The following is a 16,957-nucleotide window of genomic DNA, read 5'->3' as shown; positions in this document are numbered from 1 at the left end:
TGAGATAGTTTGGTATGAGTTGGACTGCAAAGTGAAGGAAAAGCAGCCAACAAGTGCTCAGCATATGTGGCTCTCCTTCAAGACTGTTCGAAAAGCATTCCAGGTGAAGGTGGTTGAGAGAATGCCATGAGTGTGCAAAGCTGTCATCATGGCAAACGGTGCCTACTTTGAAGAATCTAAAATATATTTAGATTTGTTTAACACTTTTTGTGGTTACTACATGATTCCGTATGTGTTATTTCATACTGTTGATGTCTTCACTATTCTACAATGTAGAAAATAGTAAAAATAAAGAAAAACCCTTGAATGGGTAGGTGTGTCCGAACTTCTGACTGGTACTGTATTTATTCAGCTTTAACTAACATTTCATCCCTTTTCCTTCAGATCTCTGGGAGTTCTACTTACCATACCTCTACTCCTGTATATCTCTGATGGGGGGACTGCTCCTCCTGAGTGAGTATTGTTGTTGAATCAATAGGAGCATAATCAATGGAATATGTGCAAATTGAATATTATCTTGATTGATGTGCGGCAGGTTCAGTAACACTTTTGATAGGGGCCTAAACTGTACAAGTGTACCAAGTTTCATGCTTTTAAGAAAAAGTGTATGGGGTGGGGGTGGGGGGGGGGGATCACATATGGCTTGGACTAGTAGGTCATTTGTGTTGTAATCCCTAGGTCCCTAATATGCTGGAACTGTTTTGGTTGTGTCTCGCCACTTGTAACTTCTTCATCCCCAGTGTGTACTCCTGTGGGCCTGTCCAGAATGTTCACAGTCATGGGCCAGTTACTAGTCAAACCAACCGTGAGTGCTAACTTCCATTCCATGCTCTACCTCAAACGCCTTCATTGTGTTTTATAAGCGCCAGATGCCAACCAAATAGCTGGCATACTAACCCTCATATGACTGGCTACCTAATTGACTTTAGCAAATTGCAGTACAGCAGATGCCACATTCAATTTTAAAGTGCACAAATGTTTTTGGGGGAGCATGCCCCTCCACTGCCTGGCTCCTTTTTTTTTTATTACGCTGGCTACTTCAGATTTTTGGGAACACATTGCTTCATGTATTTATGTGTACTGTAAATATTTTAGTGGCCTTTATATGTTTGACCGACATGGACTTCTAGCTTTCCTCTGTCTGACTCTGAAATGGGTCATTTCTGCTATTAACATGTGCGACTTGTGGACACGAGGACTACAAACATGTCACCAACTCATCCACCCATCTGTTACTCTCCGGCCCCACTTCGGACCTTATTATAACCCATTTTGTCCCCTCAGATCCTGGAGGACCTGGATGAGCAGATTTACTGCGTTACTTTGCAAGAGGAAGCCCTTCAGAGGAGATTGAACGGTACGTTGTCAGTAAGATCCTCGCCCAAAATTGCACCCTATTTATATTTAGTGCGCTACTTTTGACCAGAGCTAGGGCTGTGAGGCAGCCAAATGACAACGTTCACTGTAATGACTGTTTGAATAGTGAAAACGACACACATTTTCTCTTATCAGCTCCTGACTACATGTGCTGCTATAGAAATGGAATGAATAGAAGTTCAATGTTTCCCCTATATGCATTTAGAATGCGCACCGCCGCTGCACACCCACATTATTTAAAAAAAAATATTTTCCGGTTTGGAAAAAGCTTTCAGTGTAACTTTAAATGACTAAAACCAAACTGAAAGTATGTAAAACGGATACTTTAAAATTTTTATTTAACCTTTAGTCATCATGTAAGATCAAATTCTAACTTACTGCCTATTGGGGAACAGTGGGTTAACTGCCTTGTTCAGGGGCAGAACGACAGATTTTTACCTTGTCAGCTCGGGGATTCGATCCAGCAACCTTTCGGTTTACTGGCCCAAAGCTCTAACCACTAGGCTACCTGCCGCCCCTTTACCTATATATTTTTTATAATATAATCTTTGAGAACTACAAAACCTAATAAATGCAAGCTAGACAGTCAAGGAGAGGAAAAAAATAATAATTTAGGATTGTTTTTGGCATGGCTGGATTACTGACGTGGTACATGCCCAGAGGACCCGATTGGGGGCCAAATGGGTTTTGTTATAATGTTTGAGCATAAGAACACAATGGCAATACACACACATTACCCGACCCCAACAGGACCATCATCTATCCCTCTTTTTGATCCAGAAAAACCTTCTCTGTTGGCTAAAACAAGCAGACGACATCAAAATTTGAAAAAGGTTGAGATTTGGATGTGAGCCAATGGGGTAACCGAGGTAACCACAAGTTGTTTTCCTCACAGGCGGGCAGGGCCAAGATGTTCTATTTTTGTACCGACTGGGACTATGAGTTTACCTATCAAATTACCAGTGTTCCAAGCCTGTTCTATTCATTCAATTTCTATGGGTGCTACTGCTATAGGGTGGGGTGCATTGCCTAGGCAACCAAAGACCTGTTTGCTACAACGCCTTGTTTGTTTTAGCAAGGAGCAGTAAAGTTTCATCACGTTGTTAAGAGTCCATGTTACCGCAGAAAGAGACTCAAACGCACGAATGCCCGGCCATCCTACCTTCAGTCAGCTGTTCGTCCCCCCCATGACCGTCTGTTATACGGTAATTGTGCCAGCCCTAACCAGAGCTCTATGGTAATGCTATAGGGAATAGAGTGCCATTTCGGACACAGACCAGGAAATGTGTTGGCACATTAAAAGGAGATGACTGCACAATAGCAGAGGTGCATAAAGATGGCGGCCCCCATGCACTTACCACAAATTCCTAGTTTTTGCTCAGTTCGCCATATTGTACGTTGCTCTCCGTTACTCTTTTTTTGTATGGTCGTTAAGCAAAGCTCAACTTCAAGACGCCGGCAATTTGGCATTTATTGGCACATTGAACCATATCGCACGCTATAGTTTTAAAACTCAGTGGATAGTGCTAAAACTGATGTCCTGTCGTCTTTATGCACGTTCGCCATTGGGTCGTGATGGAGCTCTCCTGCACTGGAACCAATTAGCATTGACAAATCAGCCTCCCCACTCCACCCCTCTTTTTCTCGTTCTCATTTGCTCCCTTCTCTCTCTCTCTCGTCCCCTCTCCCTCTTCCCCCAACAACTCTCTCTATTTCCCTGTCCTCTCCCTCTCCCCTCTTTTTCTCTCTCGCTTTTTCTCTCTCGCTCTATTTTTCTCTTTCTTTCCCTCCCTCGCTCTCTCTTTCACTTTTTCTAAAGGACAAGCTGCAGCTGCCATTGTCAGAGACCATAAATTACATTGGTGGAGAGTTTTAGAGTCAATTTAAGAACACGGCACACTGCCTTCCACTGGCACTACTGGCCAGGCGATTTCCTCATTTGATCTCTGGCCCCAGACTAGTAATGACAGGCCCCTCATTAGGAGGGAATTGAAATGGTCTTGGAGAGTAGCTGTGTCTCAAATGGCACATAGGGCTCTGGTCAAAAACAGTGTACTGTGTAGGGAACAGGGTGCCATTTGGGACGCAGACTGTATTTATTTCTGATGGTGGTGTAGTAGATGTTGGTGAAACATGTTGATAGCCTACTACTAACTAGGCCAGGGATGGGCAACTGGCGGCGGACCCCCTTTTTTGTAGGCCCGTGGATCAATTTCCCAAGACCCCCCCCAAATTTTTATTTTATTTTTTATAATAATTTTGGCACTCAGTCGGGATCTCAACTTATTTTTGAATGTTAGAATAGTAGAATACACAAGGTGCCATTTAGAAATTTGGTTGTGCATCAGCTGTTTTTCACTCAATTACCCATGTCAGCTAAACATTTTTAGATTGGTAAATTAGTCTAGCAGCCAGCTATCTAAACATACATTACCGACAGGGTTATCATTGATTTCGTTAGTCGCTCTCGCTCATATCATGCTAGAGACTGCAAACATGTCTCTCCACCAAATGTGTAGAACTGCAGGAAATAAGCTGTAAAATTGCACATTTTCTCTCTCCACCCCATGTCAAAATGTGTAGCTGTGCAGCATTATTGCTTTACAACTGCAAAATCTTCTCTACTCCCCGTGGTTAAAAGGAAATGAACTCAAACTAAAAAGAAATGTTATTTGCTGTCAAGAGGGCCGCTAAAAATGTTTTAATTGCAAAATACACTATTTGTCAACCTGCGTTGCCTTTTATCTACCTACGGCCACTGTTCCCAAATTCCTTCTTTTAGTGTTGAAGAATCCCACAAAGCAGGAAGTATTTGGGGCGCCCGCCAACCATACTTTAATATCAAGTGAAGCACGCAACAAAGTGTACAGATGCAAGTAAATAAAGAGGATGAGTGTCTTTACAAACCAGGGAGGTACGGAAGATTGCTTGTGCTGATAGCGCTGTTTTCAAACGCTACGCCGGTGCTCCTCTCAATAGGTCTGCTATTGAGCTGTTTGGTTTCCTAGGGCTTATGCCAAATGCTGGTGCTTTGAACACCTGATAAAATAAGTGTAATCTGTTCCTTATCACCGGGACGAGGGTTTGATGTCGCCGTGAGTTGAACACAATAACCCCACTCCACGACTTCTCCAGTCCACCGGGGCGGTGCGGCCTAACTCCACCGCTCTCCCATGGTGGAGAGAGCGAGAGCCAAGCAGCTGGGAGAATAGCTATCGCTCAGACACTAAGTAGCGAGATCCGTGTCGCCTTATCGGGAATCCCAGGAATGTTTTTTTTTTTTTTTCACCACACACACTTGGGTGTAACTCGAAGGGTATGAGTGGAGGGTGAGGTTCCTTCTGATCTTTTCGAGAAGGAGGAAGAGGTTCAGGGATAGTTCACAGGACACACTCCACAAGCGCCCAATGTCCTCCTCGCTTGGCTTGTGTCCTCTGCATCCCTCGCCTGCCCGGCCGTAGATTAGACCTGTCTCATTACACTTTGTTTATGTTTGCTGTTTTGGATTAACGAGACCGATCAATGGATTGGATTGATGTATATTTACTCTTCAGGGTTTTGAGTTTGCATCTCTTCTCTGTGCAATTACATCCCAAATAGCATTTAGGATTTGGTTGTTTGCTTTAGTTGAGCAGGAGCGGTGGGTTATTCCGGCTGAGTGGCCGTGTGTGTGTGTGTGTGTGTGTGTGTGTGTGTGTGTGTGTGTGTGTGTGTGTGTGTGTGTGTGTGTGTGTGTGTGTGTGTGTGTGTGTGTGTGTGTGTGTTACTCTGCGAGAGGTTTGATAGGACCATATGAACCGCAAGGAGACGCGCAGTGACACGCTCATTACAATATCAGATCTGGCTACCCTAGCCAGTGATGGGGAGCAAGCTTGTCCTTTTGAAAATGCACAGTGTTGCATGATTTATCTGCATATGTAATTCGTGTCAGGAGAATTGACATTATGCATAGTTTTACATTGGCCTGACAGAATGATGTGTCCTGAGCCCCCTCCACCAGGTGTCCCTGTTTGTTTGCTATGCTGTAGCCTATTTCATTAAGAGTCTAGCTATGTCCCCGTTGTCTCCTTCCTCCCAAAGTATGCACTTGTTCACATCCCTTGACTGAAAGGAAATTACTGGTATAAGAAATATGGCCGAAACATTTAGCCCATGCCTCCACCGATCCAATGATTTTAGATTTGTGGGAAGGAGAGAACAAATGCACACTTCAGGAGAAAAGGAGATATTATTGGGACGTGTTCTTTTGTTAAGTTACTGCAGTTTGGTGCATTGAGATAAATTGTGTTGGTCATTTTAGGAAATGGATTATGCAAAGTTAGGCTACATTTGATATTGTCCAATGTCACAAAATGTCTTCATAATGGATTAAGATATCCAATTATCTCTCTTTTGACGGTTTCCCCCCCTATACTTCTGGCCTTTTCTGAAAAGTGTCAATGCCTGGGTCTATGTAGTTCACGGCGTTCTATAGTGAGTGACAGGGATGGTTTCGATTTTTGACCTCATGCCACATCTTCAGACGCAGTAGCTAATTAGGTGAGAGGGCAACGTAACAATGGCCCTATGCTAATGTGAAGGCCTTGCACCTGAGCTAGTCCAGTATTCCAACTCCAGTCCAGGGTCGTGTCCAAAAGCAGGGGCTCTGGATGAAAAAAGTGCACTATATAGGGAATAGGGTGCCATTTGGGATGCAGCTCAGACATGAGCTAAGCTGCTGTCTTAGTTGAGGCTCGCTAGCCCCTCTGGTTCCCTCTGTGTGTTTCGCGGCAGCAGCAGCGTGCTCTGGTCCAGATGCTATGCGGCACGATGACCTTGCCAACGCCTCCGTCCGTCGCCTCCGCATGCTGCTTAGCATAATGTGAGGTGACGTAATCGCTAAACTATGGTGAAGGTTGGAGAGGAGAAGTTTCATTATTTTCGGCAGTAGTAGCAGCGTTGGTACGTGCAGGAACTCGGGAACTTTTTTGGGGACTGCTGTCTCCTCTGCTGCCCGTACCTTAATATATCTTGCTTTTGCTTGAAGGATGTCACTTCTTAAAATGCTATTATTCACTTTTCCTTTATCGTCTGCATTGTTTTGTTTTTTTATCATGTAATGATTTTGTTCTGGGTTGGTGGTCAGATAATTTGATGTTCCTAATAATAGTCATGGCTAGTTGGAGCTTTTTGTAAATATTATTCTCATTTACAACTGCGACCTGGCTTGAAATTGATTTAGAGTCGGTGTAATAATAGGATTATTGTGATAAGGTGATGGCTGAGGATTTTGTTTTGCATACGTTCTCCAGATAGATGAGATGTCTTGTGGCTGAACAGTCATGGTGCCCCTCAGGACTCGATGTTGGGTCCGACTCAATTCTCAAATCACGTCCTGTTGAACTGCTCGTGACATTTCCTGTTGCATTGTGACTGCATTTGGTTTGAGGGTTCAAAGTTTCCCCAACTGCGTTCCTGGGACAGGTATTAGGCAGGGCACAGACAGGAATCACTCTGGTTTTTTTTCCCCCTCCACCTACTCTATCCTTTTTTTCTCTTTCTCGTTGTATCCCAAAGCCCATCCAGACAGGGTGTGTCATAATAGTTGGGGGGGGGAAATATTTGATCAAAGTGATTGGTTCTTCACCCCTGTAACAAAGATGAAAGATCATCTTTTTATTGCACGCTAGTAACAGTGTGACACTGAACTAATTAGTCTTGATCTGCCAATCACCCCAGGGGATGCAAATGGATACTCTTCCACTTGGCTTTGAGGGCTCCAACCTGTACGTCAAGGCTGGAAGGAAAACAGAGTAAAACAGATCAATTAGCCTTAAATGAGCTGCCCTTGTGGTTTTCCTGGAGAATCCCTCGCTGTCTTCTCCCTAGCCCCGGGAACCAGTTGGAGCATGCACCCGTTCGCTCGCTAGACAGCATTGACACGGGAGATTATTTTTACTTGTTTGAGAGACCACATTGTTATGTACAAAGCAGGATTACCCGTTCAGATGGGATTTCTTAATAAAATAGGAGAAATGCCATAAAGGTTGAGGGTTGAAAATACAGAAGTAGTCATGCTTTTTTACTAGAGGCTTTAGTGCAACCTTTCTGGAGAAAGAACTGCACTTACGTGAGCAGTGACTGAAAATGCTTTATTTACCTGTTAAAGGGAGACCCCTTGCCATGACTATTAATTATTGTTGAACATTAATCACGTGTAGCTAATCGAACTGTCTGTTTAGCCTCCCTGTTTTTACAGAATTAACAAATATACCTTTTCAGTTATTTGGCAGATACTTGGCAGTCGAATCACAATGACTACATGGTGCGTGAGTGAGTGAAGTGTAAAGGTAAGTTAAAAGCTTGATAAAATGCCATTCCCGAGACCCTTATTTGATGCCCCCCCCCCCTTCTTGTCCGCAGGGTCGACATCTCACTCTCATTCCCAAGGAAGTGCTCATCGACTCAACAAAGAATTGGACACCGTCCGAGATCAGAGGAATAAACTGGGTGAGTTGTTGGTGCCGCATAATGCTTTCTGGAATTATAATATGTATGGGCAGATGCTGTCTTTCGGGACTTTGAATTCTCCATTGAAACATATGCAAAGAGGTAGGCTTTTCAGATATTGCTGAGAGCCAGCGAGCCTTTCTTTTCCCTCTCGGTCTTGTTTCTTAATTTGGACACGTCCCAAAGCATTTCTGCTCGATAATTATTATTTTCCATCCTTTTTAGGATATTATAAATGAGGTACAATGGGTGCGCGCCAAGGCTTTTGGGGGTTGGGAGGGGGAGATGAGGCCACAAAGGCACTTAGGATATTGGACAAGATGCAAACTTTATATTGTGCCCAGCCTTTTAGTGATGTCATTAATTTAGCAGGAGGGTGCATATAGAGTGCGCCTTGGCAAACGTCACAGGCCGCCCAGCCTGGCACAAGGGGAGGGAGAGAGATGGGGGGGGGGGTGAGAGAAGGATGGAGGGCGAGAGAGAAGGATGGAGGGCAAGTCAGTCAAGCTAGTCGTAAGGACACTGGACCACAGTGTTGTAATGTCCTTTCTGAAATCCCTTTATATCACATGTCCTTTACTGTCCTTGGCCCACGCTGTGGTGTACTCTTCCGTCAGTCTTCAGAAGCTATCACTGCTGACATAATACTATTATAAGGCAGAGTCTCGATGTGTAGAACGATTTAAACGATAGAGACCTATTCTCTGCGACCATCTATTTGTGTCAGAACAAGAAGGCAGATCGGTAGCGGCGCTGTCTGTCATCCTTTAACAGGTAGACCTATAAATCAAGTTGTTCATTTTAATCTCAGTTTTCTGTTTCATCTGTACTCCGTTATTGTTTCTATATAGCGAAGATGGACTAATTAAAGAGGAAGACTGATTTATGGTCTCTCTGATGAGAGAGCAGATAATGTTGGTGCCCACACTCACGATATGTTTTACCAAACCAAGTTGTACTAACTCTAGAAATAAACCCTGAAGCCATGAGGTTTCACGACTCACTTTTGATATATTAATGAAACAGTTTAGGAAAACAGTCTTTAATATCGTAAGTGATTCGCTCTATTGATTTGAGGTATTGGTCATATTTGCCTAAATGGTTAGAATCCCAAACTCAATGAATGTGGTGGTTTCCCAACTCAGACCTCTCTCCCCATCTCTTTCTTTGTCTTTCTTTCTCATACCCTCTTTCTCGCTCTGTCCCCCTACCAACCCTCTCTCTCTCTCCTACCTTCCCTTCTTCCCTCCCCTAGAGAGGAGGAAGAAGGCCTCTGCATGGGAAAAGAACCTGCTCTACCCCATTGTGATGTTAATACTACTCACAGGGACGGTGAGTATTCAGATTGATACTGCTGCAGCCAGTCACTCCCACTAAAGCCCCCTGTTTCCCAATGGCATATGAAGCATAAATCCTTGGTGGCTGCTGGGGAGTTTTCCCTGGACAGCTTAGTTTGCAATCTCAAATGGCACCCTATTCTCTATGTAGTGCACTCCTTTTGTCCAGAGCCCTATGGCACCCTATCGTTTGTCCGGCCGTGTTAAAGAAAAGGCTCCGCTAAATGGTCACACCGCTGAAGCAGCTGGGCTTTCGATTACTCTACATGGATGGATTCAATCTGCCTCTTTTAACATGCTCCTGTTGTACCGCCGCAGTGTGGAACTGCTTACAGAATATGCACTTTGCAGAGTACAGAGAAACAAACCCATGATTAGTTCCGTCTTGTTTTTGATTTGATCTTTTTAGCTAAATCCCTCTGTTTCTCAACTCTCCTCCTCCTCCTCTCTAGACCATCTCAGTCCTACTGGTGGCGCTGAATATCCTCTATCTGCTGGTGGATGAGACTGCCATGCCAAAGGGATCAGAGGTAGGCTATAATGGCGAGAGAGACTTGCTTCCGGTTCCCCTTATGAACAGATTCACATCAGAGGCCGTTTCTTTTTTAGCCCTAACGCACGCACACACAGGTAAATCCGGAGCGAGGCAGCTACTGAACTAGACCGCTGCGACGGTGCTTGGCAGTCGTCGGGGATATAAATCAAATTCCGGATATGCTCAGGTGCATGTTGGAAAGAAAGCTCTGGGCCAGATGTTTATCATAGCAGAGCTGGCCTGGATGCCTTTTTTGTCGTGCTGCTGCTCATTGAAAGTCATTTCACAGCGGCATGCAGATGAAATGTGTGATGTCCGCAGCAGGTGAAATAAGCTGCTTTACCCTCTGTGTGTGTGGGGGGTGTGTGGGGTTCAGTCAGTAGCTCTGTGTGGACTAGGCAGACCAGGTGAACTCCTGTTATGTGTCTGACAGGAGAACCTAATACTCTTGCATGTAACGTACTTCCTTCATCTCTTCATCTCGTTTCATCTGCTACAACCGAAGTGTGTGTGTGTACGCTCGTTCGCTCGTCTCTTGTGTGTTTGTGTGTGTTTTCCTTTCGTATGACTAAGGCAACAAAAGGTATCTTCTTTCTGCCTAATTTCTCAGCTCGTCTTACGGGCGACCGTCCGCCCTCCTTCTCGACATTCCAATTGAGGAGATATTTTCTTTGGCATGACGCATTGCAGAAAATCCCCCAAATTATGCTTGTCATGCAGCTTGATTCCTGACTCCCGCCTCCCCCTGACAGCCACAGCACAGCTAAATGGTTTACGCGTTTGATGAGCTGGAAGGATGCCACGCCTCTGATCTCACATTGCTAAGGCGACCGGGGGGCATCCGTGTGTCCTAACAGTCAATCATTACGGATATCATACCCATCTAACCAACTTAACAGTGATGGCTGGTGCATCGCAATGCACTCTCTGAGAGAGGAGCAAGGGGGCCGAGAGAGAGGAGGGGAAGAGGGTGCAAGGGAGGGAGGGATGACTGGGCCAGGTAGGTGAGAAAGGGAGAGAGAAGGGAAAGCGAGGGAGAGGGCCAATGGGCTCCAGACTGTGGGGAAAGTCAAATGAGGCCCATTCCAGATAGAGCTCTAGGGCTGGGAGCAGAACAGAGCAATAGAGAGGAACTGTAGATGTTTGTTTATCCCTCCCTCCCTCCCTCCTACACAACACTGCATGTCACTCAGTACTACAGGGCTACAGTACTACAGGGCTACTGCTGCTCCAACCTCCAGCCTCCTCCATCTCTCTCTCTCTCTGACTCACAGCCAGACAGGAGGGGAGGAGAGGAGGTGCACCAGTCAGAGGACAGGGCTTTTTACAGCTTGATGAACAGGCATTAAGAGGACTTACCACCGTGTTATTGCCAGCTCATCCCCTGTAGGTGCTGATCTTGGGTCAATTTGTCATTTTACCCCGCTAATGGTTAAGGTTAGGATTGGAGGATGGGAAGCTGATCCTAGATCCGTACCTAGGGGATCCTCTGAACCTTTGACTGATGACATTCGGTTCCTTCTCAATCTGTGGCTTTGCAAAACAAAGAAATTATAAAGGGGGGGATCCACGGTGAGTATTTTTTTTCTTCTGTTATTATCCGTCACTGACACTATGTGAGGTACATCAAAGCGTGACGGAGGAGGACGAGACACGCCTGAAGGGCCTGGCTGGGTGTGACGCTCTCCACACGACCTCGCCGACACACAGGTGTTGTTCCCCTCTAATCCCAGAAACAACAGACACGGTGTGTCTGAATGAGCCAGGCTGTGAGGAACACCAACCCTAGCAGCCCTCCACCCCACCACTGGAATGAAAAGGAGACCAGATTGAAAGGTGGCTTAATGAGAAAGCTGCCACACGCCCACCCACCTGTCACTTTAACATGTTAATATCTTCCCAAAATGGCAGAAACGTAACACTGAAGAGTTGACCTTTCCCATGACATGGACACATGCATTACACAACCCCTCCCACTCCACTATTAATAAATGACATCAGATGCTGTGTGCTAATTCGCTGAGAGAGAGGGCTCTACAGAGACCGTTGCAAAAAAAGGTGTGAAACTACACTTTCCTTTTTATTTTCTCTTTCTTTGCCGTGTGTGTGTGTGTGTGTGTGTGTGTGTGTGTGTGTGTGTGTGTGTGTGTGTGTGTGTGTGTGTGTGTGTGTGTGTGTGTGTGTGTGTGTGTGTGTGTGTGTGTGTGTGTGTGTGTGTGCAAAGTGACCTGTACAAGTGTGTTTTTGTCAGTATTAATGCAGCTGGAGCTAGCTCCTAGATATTGACGATCGGTGCCGTTTTTAACTTGACAGAAGTGCAACCCTCTGTACAACGTGTCCCTGTGCTGCTGTGCCATAGCATGGATCTCTCCAACAGAGAGCATGCGTCCCAAATGGCATCCTGTTCCCTTTTCTAGCGCTCCACTTTTGAACAGGGCCAATGGGGCCCGGCTCAAAAGTAGTGCACTGTATAGGGAATACAGGGTGCCGTTTGGGACGCGGCCGACGTCTTCCTCTGCTGCGAGTCGCTCCAACACAGAGCAAGCAGGTCACTGATCCTCTTTTGGATTGAAGTGAAAAGTAGTTCATGTAAACAGCTAGGGTGCCAAGTCTTACAAAAGCAAATGTTTATCACTCAAACAAAACACAGATGCCGAGACTATTGGCGTAATATATAGATGTCTCTTTTCCCCGCACGAACTTCAATTGGGCAGGGCAGAAAACATCTGGCGTGTTTGCCGAAGCGTTTTAAAATGTATTTGTATTTGTTATTGGCATGCATTCACGTTCTCCACTTTTTACCGTAAGCACTTCTGTGCCTCGCTGCTTGTCTCAACACCTGTTTGCATATGGTGTGATGGACAGTGATTTGAAAAGTCTTTTCTCTCTTTCATCTCTTTCCATCCATTACTGAGCCGGTTGGAGTCTGTTGAAAGGGAAACTTCGACTTGTGCCGAGTTTTAGGTAGGCTAGTGGTTAAGAGTGTTGGGCAAGTAACTGAAAGGTTGCTGGTTTGAATCCCAGGGCCGATTTAGGTGAAAATCTGTTGATGTGCCCATGAGCAAGGCACTTAACCCTAATTGCTCCTGTAAGTCACTCTGGATAAGAGCGTCTGCTAAATGACTAACCTGTAATGTAAATGTTTTAACTTCTTTCTGTAATCACATACTTACAGTTGTTAACTTTTGTCATATAAAATCATTCTATTCAGGATTTATTTGCACAGTTAAAAAAAAAAAACTTTTGGTGTTCTTCTGATGACACACAGACAAATAAGAGATCCTCTTTTTGAATGTTGATTTGATTTGTGGTCTAGCCTTTTGGCCTCTGGAACACATACCACTGCAGAATGGGGTTGAATCGAGCCCACTGCTATTTCAGCACACTCTGTCTCCTCCTATTTCCTCTCCTTGTCTCCTTTCCTGTCCTGGTCTCTATCCACAATAAATCAAGAGGAGTGCGACTGCCCCCCTTCCTTAACAAGACAACAACAACAAAACCCCCTCTTCCTCTGTCATTCCAGGATCGGGGGTTCGGGAACACCTCGCTGTCCACGTTTGGACTGGTCCAGGCTGTCGTCGACATCATCCTCATGTTGTATCCTTTCAATGATCCCTCTGCTCTGGGGCCATATGAAGTGTCTGAGTAGGAGTTCCCGATCTAGGATCAAGTCCTCTGTCCAAGTATTATTTTTTATTGGGATAAAAAAAAATGCAAGACTGATCCTATTTCAGCAGTCCTACTCTGTGACATTTGATACATATGGCCCTTGCTCCATGGTGATACGAGTGACATTCCCAGGGCCAGTGGTGTTTACTTTACTTAAGACCTTGCTTAGTTGGACATTTTCCGGGACATTCTGTTGTGTTTCGTCACATTCTTCCTTGGTGAAAAGGTGCCAACTGGCCACTTAAAATGTCAACAAATGTCCGAATCAAGACGCTTTGGATTTCTTGTCCTTGATTCCGCACCAGCTACTTGATGGTGTCCTCAGTTGTCGGCTTCTACAGCTTGCGAGTGTTTGAAGGCCTCACTCCCAGGAAAGACGACACGACCATGACAACGGTAAATGCACACACACAGCGGTGATGATATATTGAGACCTTGTGTTTCATCCTCTTCAGCCCCCTCCAGTCATCCGTCTGAATGGTTCAGTTCATCTCCCACCCAATATTTGTTTGTGAGTTGCGTAAACATGGACGTTGCGTAAACAAGCGCTTCTTTTCTTGTACATCAGTGAGGGGTGGGTGGGGGTGGTTGTGTGGGGAGGGGGGGCTGGTTGTGTGCTCTGTTTGGCTCACGGGGGCAGCCATTCACTTAGTAATGAGCGGGGGGGAACGGTGAGGCTTGTTAACGAGCCATGGCGACTCAGTGAAAGGACTTGAAAGCCACAAAAGAGCAGGATCTGGTAATGAGCATCTTCAGAACTACTAATTGCACAATATGTGTGGAATCCATTTTACTGTGAAGAGGTGTGTGTGTGTGTGTGTGTGTGTGTGTGTGTGTGTGTGTGTGTGTGTGTGTGTGTGTGTGTGTGTGTGTGTGTGTGTGTGTGTGTGTGTGTGTGTGTGTGTGTGTGTGTGTGTGTGTGTGTGTGTGTGTGTGTGTGTGTGTGTGTGTGTGTGTGTGTGTACACAGTGTCTTGTTAAGGTAATCACGCCCTCAGTTCTCACACTCAATGGTTTCATCATGGCCTATCTATATGTTAATGGTTTTCATCAGTTAAGGTTCTATACCTGCTGACTCTAACTCTCTGTGACTCCCTCCATGTAGATCATTGGTTGCTGTGTGTCCATCCTGGTGCTGAGTTCAGCCCTGCCAGTCATGTCCAGAACACTTGGTGAGTCTCCCCTAGCTTTTATCCATATTTTATCATTTTCTGTCCCAAATGGCACTCTATTCCCTATGAGCCCTGGTCAAAGTAGTGCACTACATAGGGAATATGGTGCCATTTTAGATGCTACCTTTGTGATATTTATAGATGTCAAAATCAATCTATTCAACCCATGGATTGAACACGTAGTAGATGGAATGAATAGGTGAGCACTGATGTTCGGTGAACATTTCGGGAGTGCTTTTGTGAGAAACTAATTGGAGGGCAGAGATGGAGGGAGGCAAGGTGAATCCCCCACTCACAGACCGTTAAGGTTAACAAGTTAAATTCCTTCATAGTTTGCCATAGCGATTTAAGAAGAGAATGGAGCAAGAGTGGGAGAAAATGGCATGATAGCCGCGGCATAACAATGGCACTAATAAACACGCAGAGAGCAGACACAGCTGTTCAAATAGCACCATCGTGTGTGTGTGTGTGTGTGTGTGTGTGTGTGTGTGTGTGTGTGTGTGTGTGTGTGTGCTTACAGTGGGTCATAGGGAGCTTTACAAAATACCACAGGTTCTGCTCTGTGACACTGAATAGATGAAAAGGAATAAATGAATGCCCCCCCCCCCCTCAGCCAAAGGAGAAAGATGTGGGGAGAGGGAGTGTGTATGCTTGTGTAATGTGTGTGTCAATGTTATGGGAGAGGTAAACTCTTTTAGTGTTACCGTTCTGCTATTTTGTGAAGATATTAACAGGTCAAACATTGTGTGTGTGTAAACCAGAGAGCATGATTGATGTAGCAAAATAAGTCAGATTACTTGGGTTTCAACTGTTTGAAAAATAATTTAAAATACTTTATATGTACCTGTTTGTGCTTGCCTGGCTTAATAAACCAATAGAAAAGTCCCAAAACTGTAAACCCTGCCCATCTGGCACTCAAGCAAATGCTCAAAGTATTTGAACGCATGTCTGAGAGAAATAAACTGCACAGAGTTGAGGGGCTGTAGGAGATCCTGGGGCTAATGTTACCCGCTGCTTGTACAGTAGTCCTGTCGGCTATGTTTTATTTAAGCTTCTCTTGAAGGAGGGCCATGGGACCTGTAATGCTACTGAAATGGGAGTGCTCGTTTCTCAGTGGCAGCAACGCCAGGGTTAGTTAGGGTGCAGACAAGGGTAAAAGTCCAATGAACACACTTTATTTGGGGGGCTAAAAGAGGCTAGGCTTTACAGGTGGACCAGTTATCGAAGTGTGTGTGTTTTGAAAGCATCAGAGTGGTATAGGATGCATCCCAAATGGCACCGTATTCCCTACATAGTGCACTACTTTAAACCATGGGTGACATTTGGGGGACCCCACCCCCATCGCTCCCACCGAGAAGTTATTTTTCTGCCCTGCATGTTTGTGTAAATTTCGTATGCAGTGTCCCCAGAAAACACAGTAAGATACTGCAGCAGAGAGGACTTGGGTCACTACTGTCAGCCTGGCTGCTGTTCCTGGGATAATACACGGTGGCTGGGCACTGCTCAAATGTAGTGCTCTATATAGGGTATAGGGTGCCATTTGGGATACACACTACCAGAGTATAAAACATCTCAGAAAAGGATCATTTATTACATAGATGCAATTCTAGATAGTAATCTATCGTTCCTTATCTGAAGTCGAATTAATACATAGGCCACCATTCTCACAAATTAGTGGATGAATGATCAGAATGAATCAGCAAATGTAATCACCCACAGCGGCTTCCATCTTACTTGGAATGGATTGTGAGACATGTTGGATATCACTTGGCCCACATACACACAGTGATACATAATGATACATTCTGCAAATGGTGATGAGAAAAACTGGCTGAAGTGAATCGGGTGATCGGAGGAAGACAGGTTCTTCTATGAGAGGTTACGTCATCTCTAGACACACAACGTATAGGCAGCATCCCAAATGGCACCGTATTCCCTACAAAGTGCACTTCCTTTGGGACGTAAGCATAGTTTCCCCTTCTGCTAACGGAGCGATTCCAAAGGCCCCCAAAAACTTTACTTCCTAACAGCTCCAAATACCAAACCAAGATCAAAATGTTTTGCATTAGAAATTAATTAGGCTTGACCGGTGTGACAAGGTGTATTGACTGCCATCTCTCCAACCTCTCTGCCTCTCTTTTACAAGCAACTTGTTTCAAGGCCCTTGATGCTTGCCAAATGCTTAGAGGCTGTAAATACATCTTTCCAGACACCAAATTGATTGCCACGCAGCAGTTTCACAGGCATTACCGAAGGGGGGATCCAAGAACATTACCTCACACTGTGAGCTATGCCAGTTTATGAATTGCGAAATTTGATCAAGATCGCTGAACGCTGAAGTGACTGGTTGGTTCATGTATTGATATTGGGTGGGCTTGT

The 16,957-nt window shown here is 45.1% G+C and overlaps 1 protein-coding gene across 3 annotated transcripts in view; it reads left to right on the top strand.

Moving 5' to 3' along the window:
* The window catches only part of LOC118361530 (limb region 1 protein homolog), a 57,331-nt gene that overhangs the window by 26,645 nt on the left and 13,729 nt on the right, over positions 1 to 16,957 (top strand). The window contains exons 7-15 of one of the 3 annotated variants that reach the window (XM_035741542.2): positions 385 to 453; positions 741 to 805; positions 1,285 to 1,357; positions 7,780 to 7,866; positions 9,122 to 9,198; positions 9,656 to 9,733; positions 13,262 to 13,335; positions 13,713 to 13,803; positions 14,512 to 14,578. In XM_035741542.2, coding sequence (XP_035597435.1) covers positions 385 to 453; positions 741 to 805; positions 1,285 to 1,357; positions 7,780 to 7,866; positions 9,122 to 9,198; positions 9,656 to 9,733; positions 13,262 to 13,335; positions 13,713 to 13,803; positions 14,512 to 14,578 — 681 coding nt within the window. The remainder of the gene's footprint in view (positions 1 to 384; positions 454 to 740; positions 806 to 1,284; positions 1,358 to 7,779; positions 7,867 to 9,121; positions 9,199 to 9,655; positions 9,734 to 13,261; positions 13,336 to 13,712; positions 13,804 to 14,511; positions 14,579 to 16,957) is intronic. The other 2 variants (XM_035741543.2, XM_052483218.1) reach the window with 2 other exon arrangements.

Source organism: Oncorhynchus keta, chromosome 28 (genome assembly GCF_023373465.1).
Source record: "Oncorhynchus keta strain PuntledgeMale-10-30-2019 chromosome 28, Oket_V2, whole genome shotgun sequence".
NCBI classification, from domain to species: Eukaryota; Metazoa; Chordata; class Actinopteri; order Salmoniformes; family Salmonidae; genus Oncorhynchus; species Oncorhynchus keta.
The sequence above is the reverse complement of the archived record's forward strand: the minus strand, read 5'-3'. Positions and strand labels throughout refer to the sequence as shown.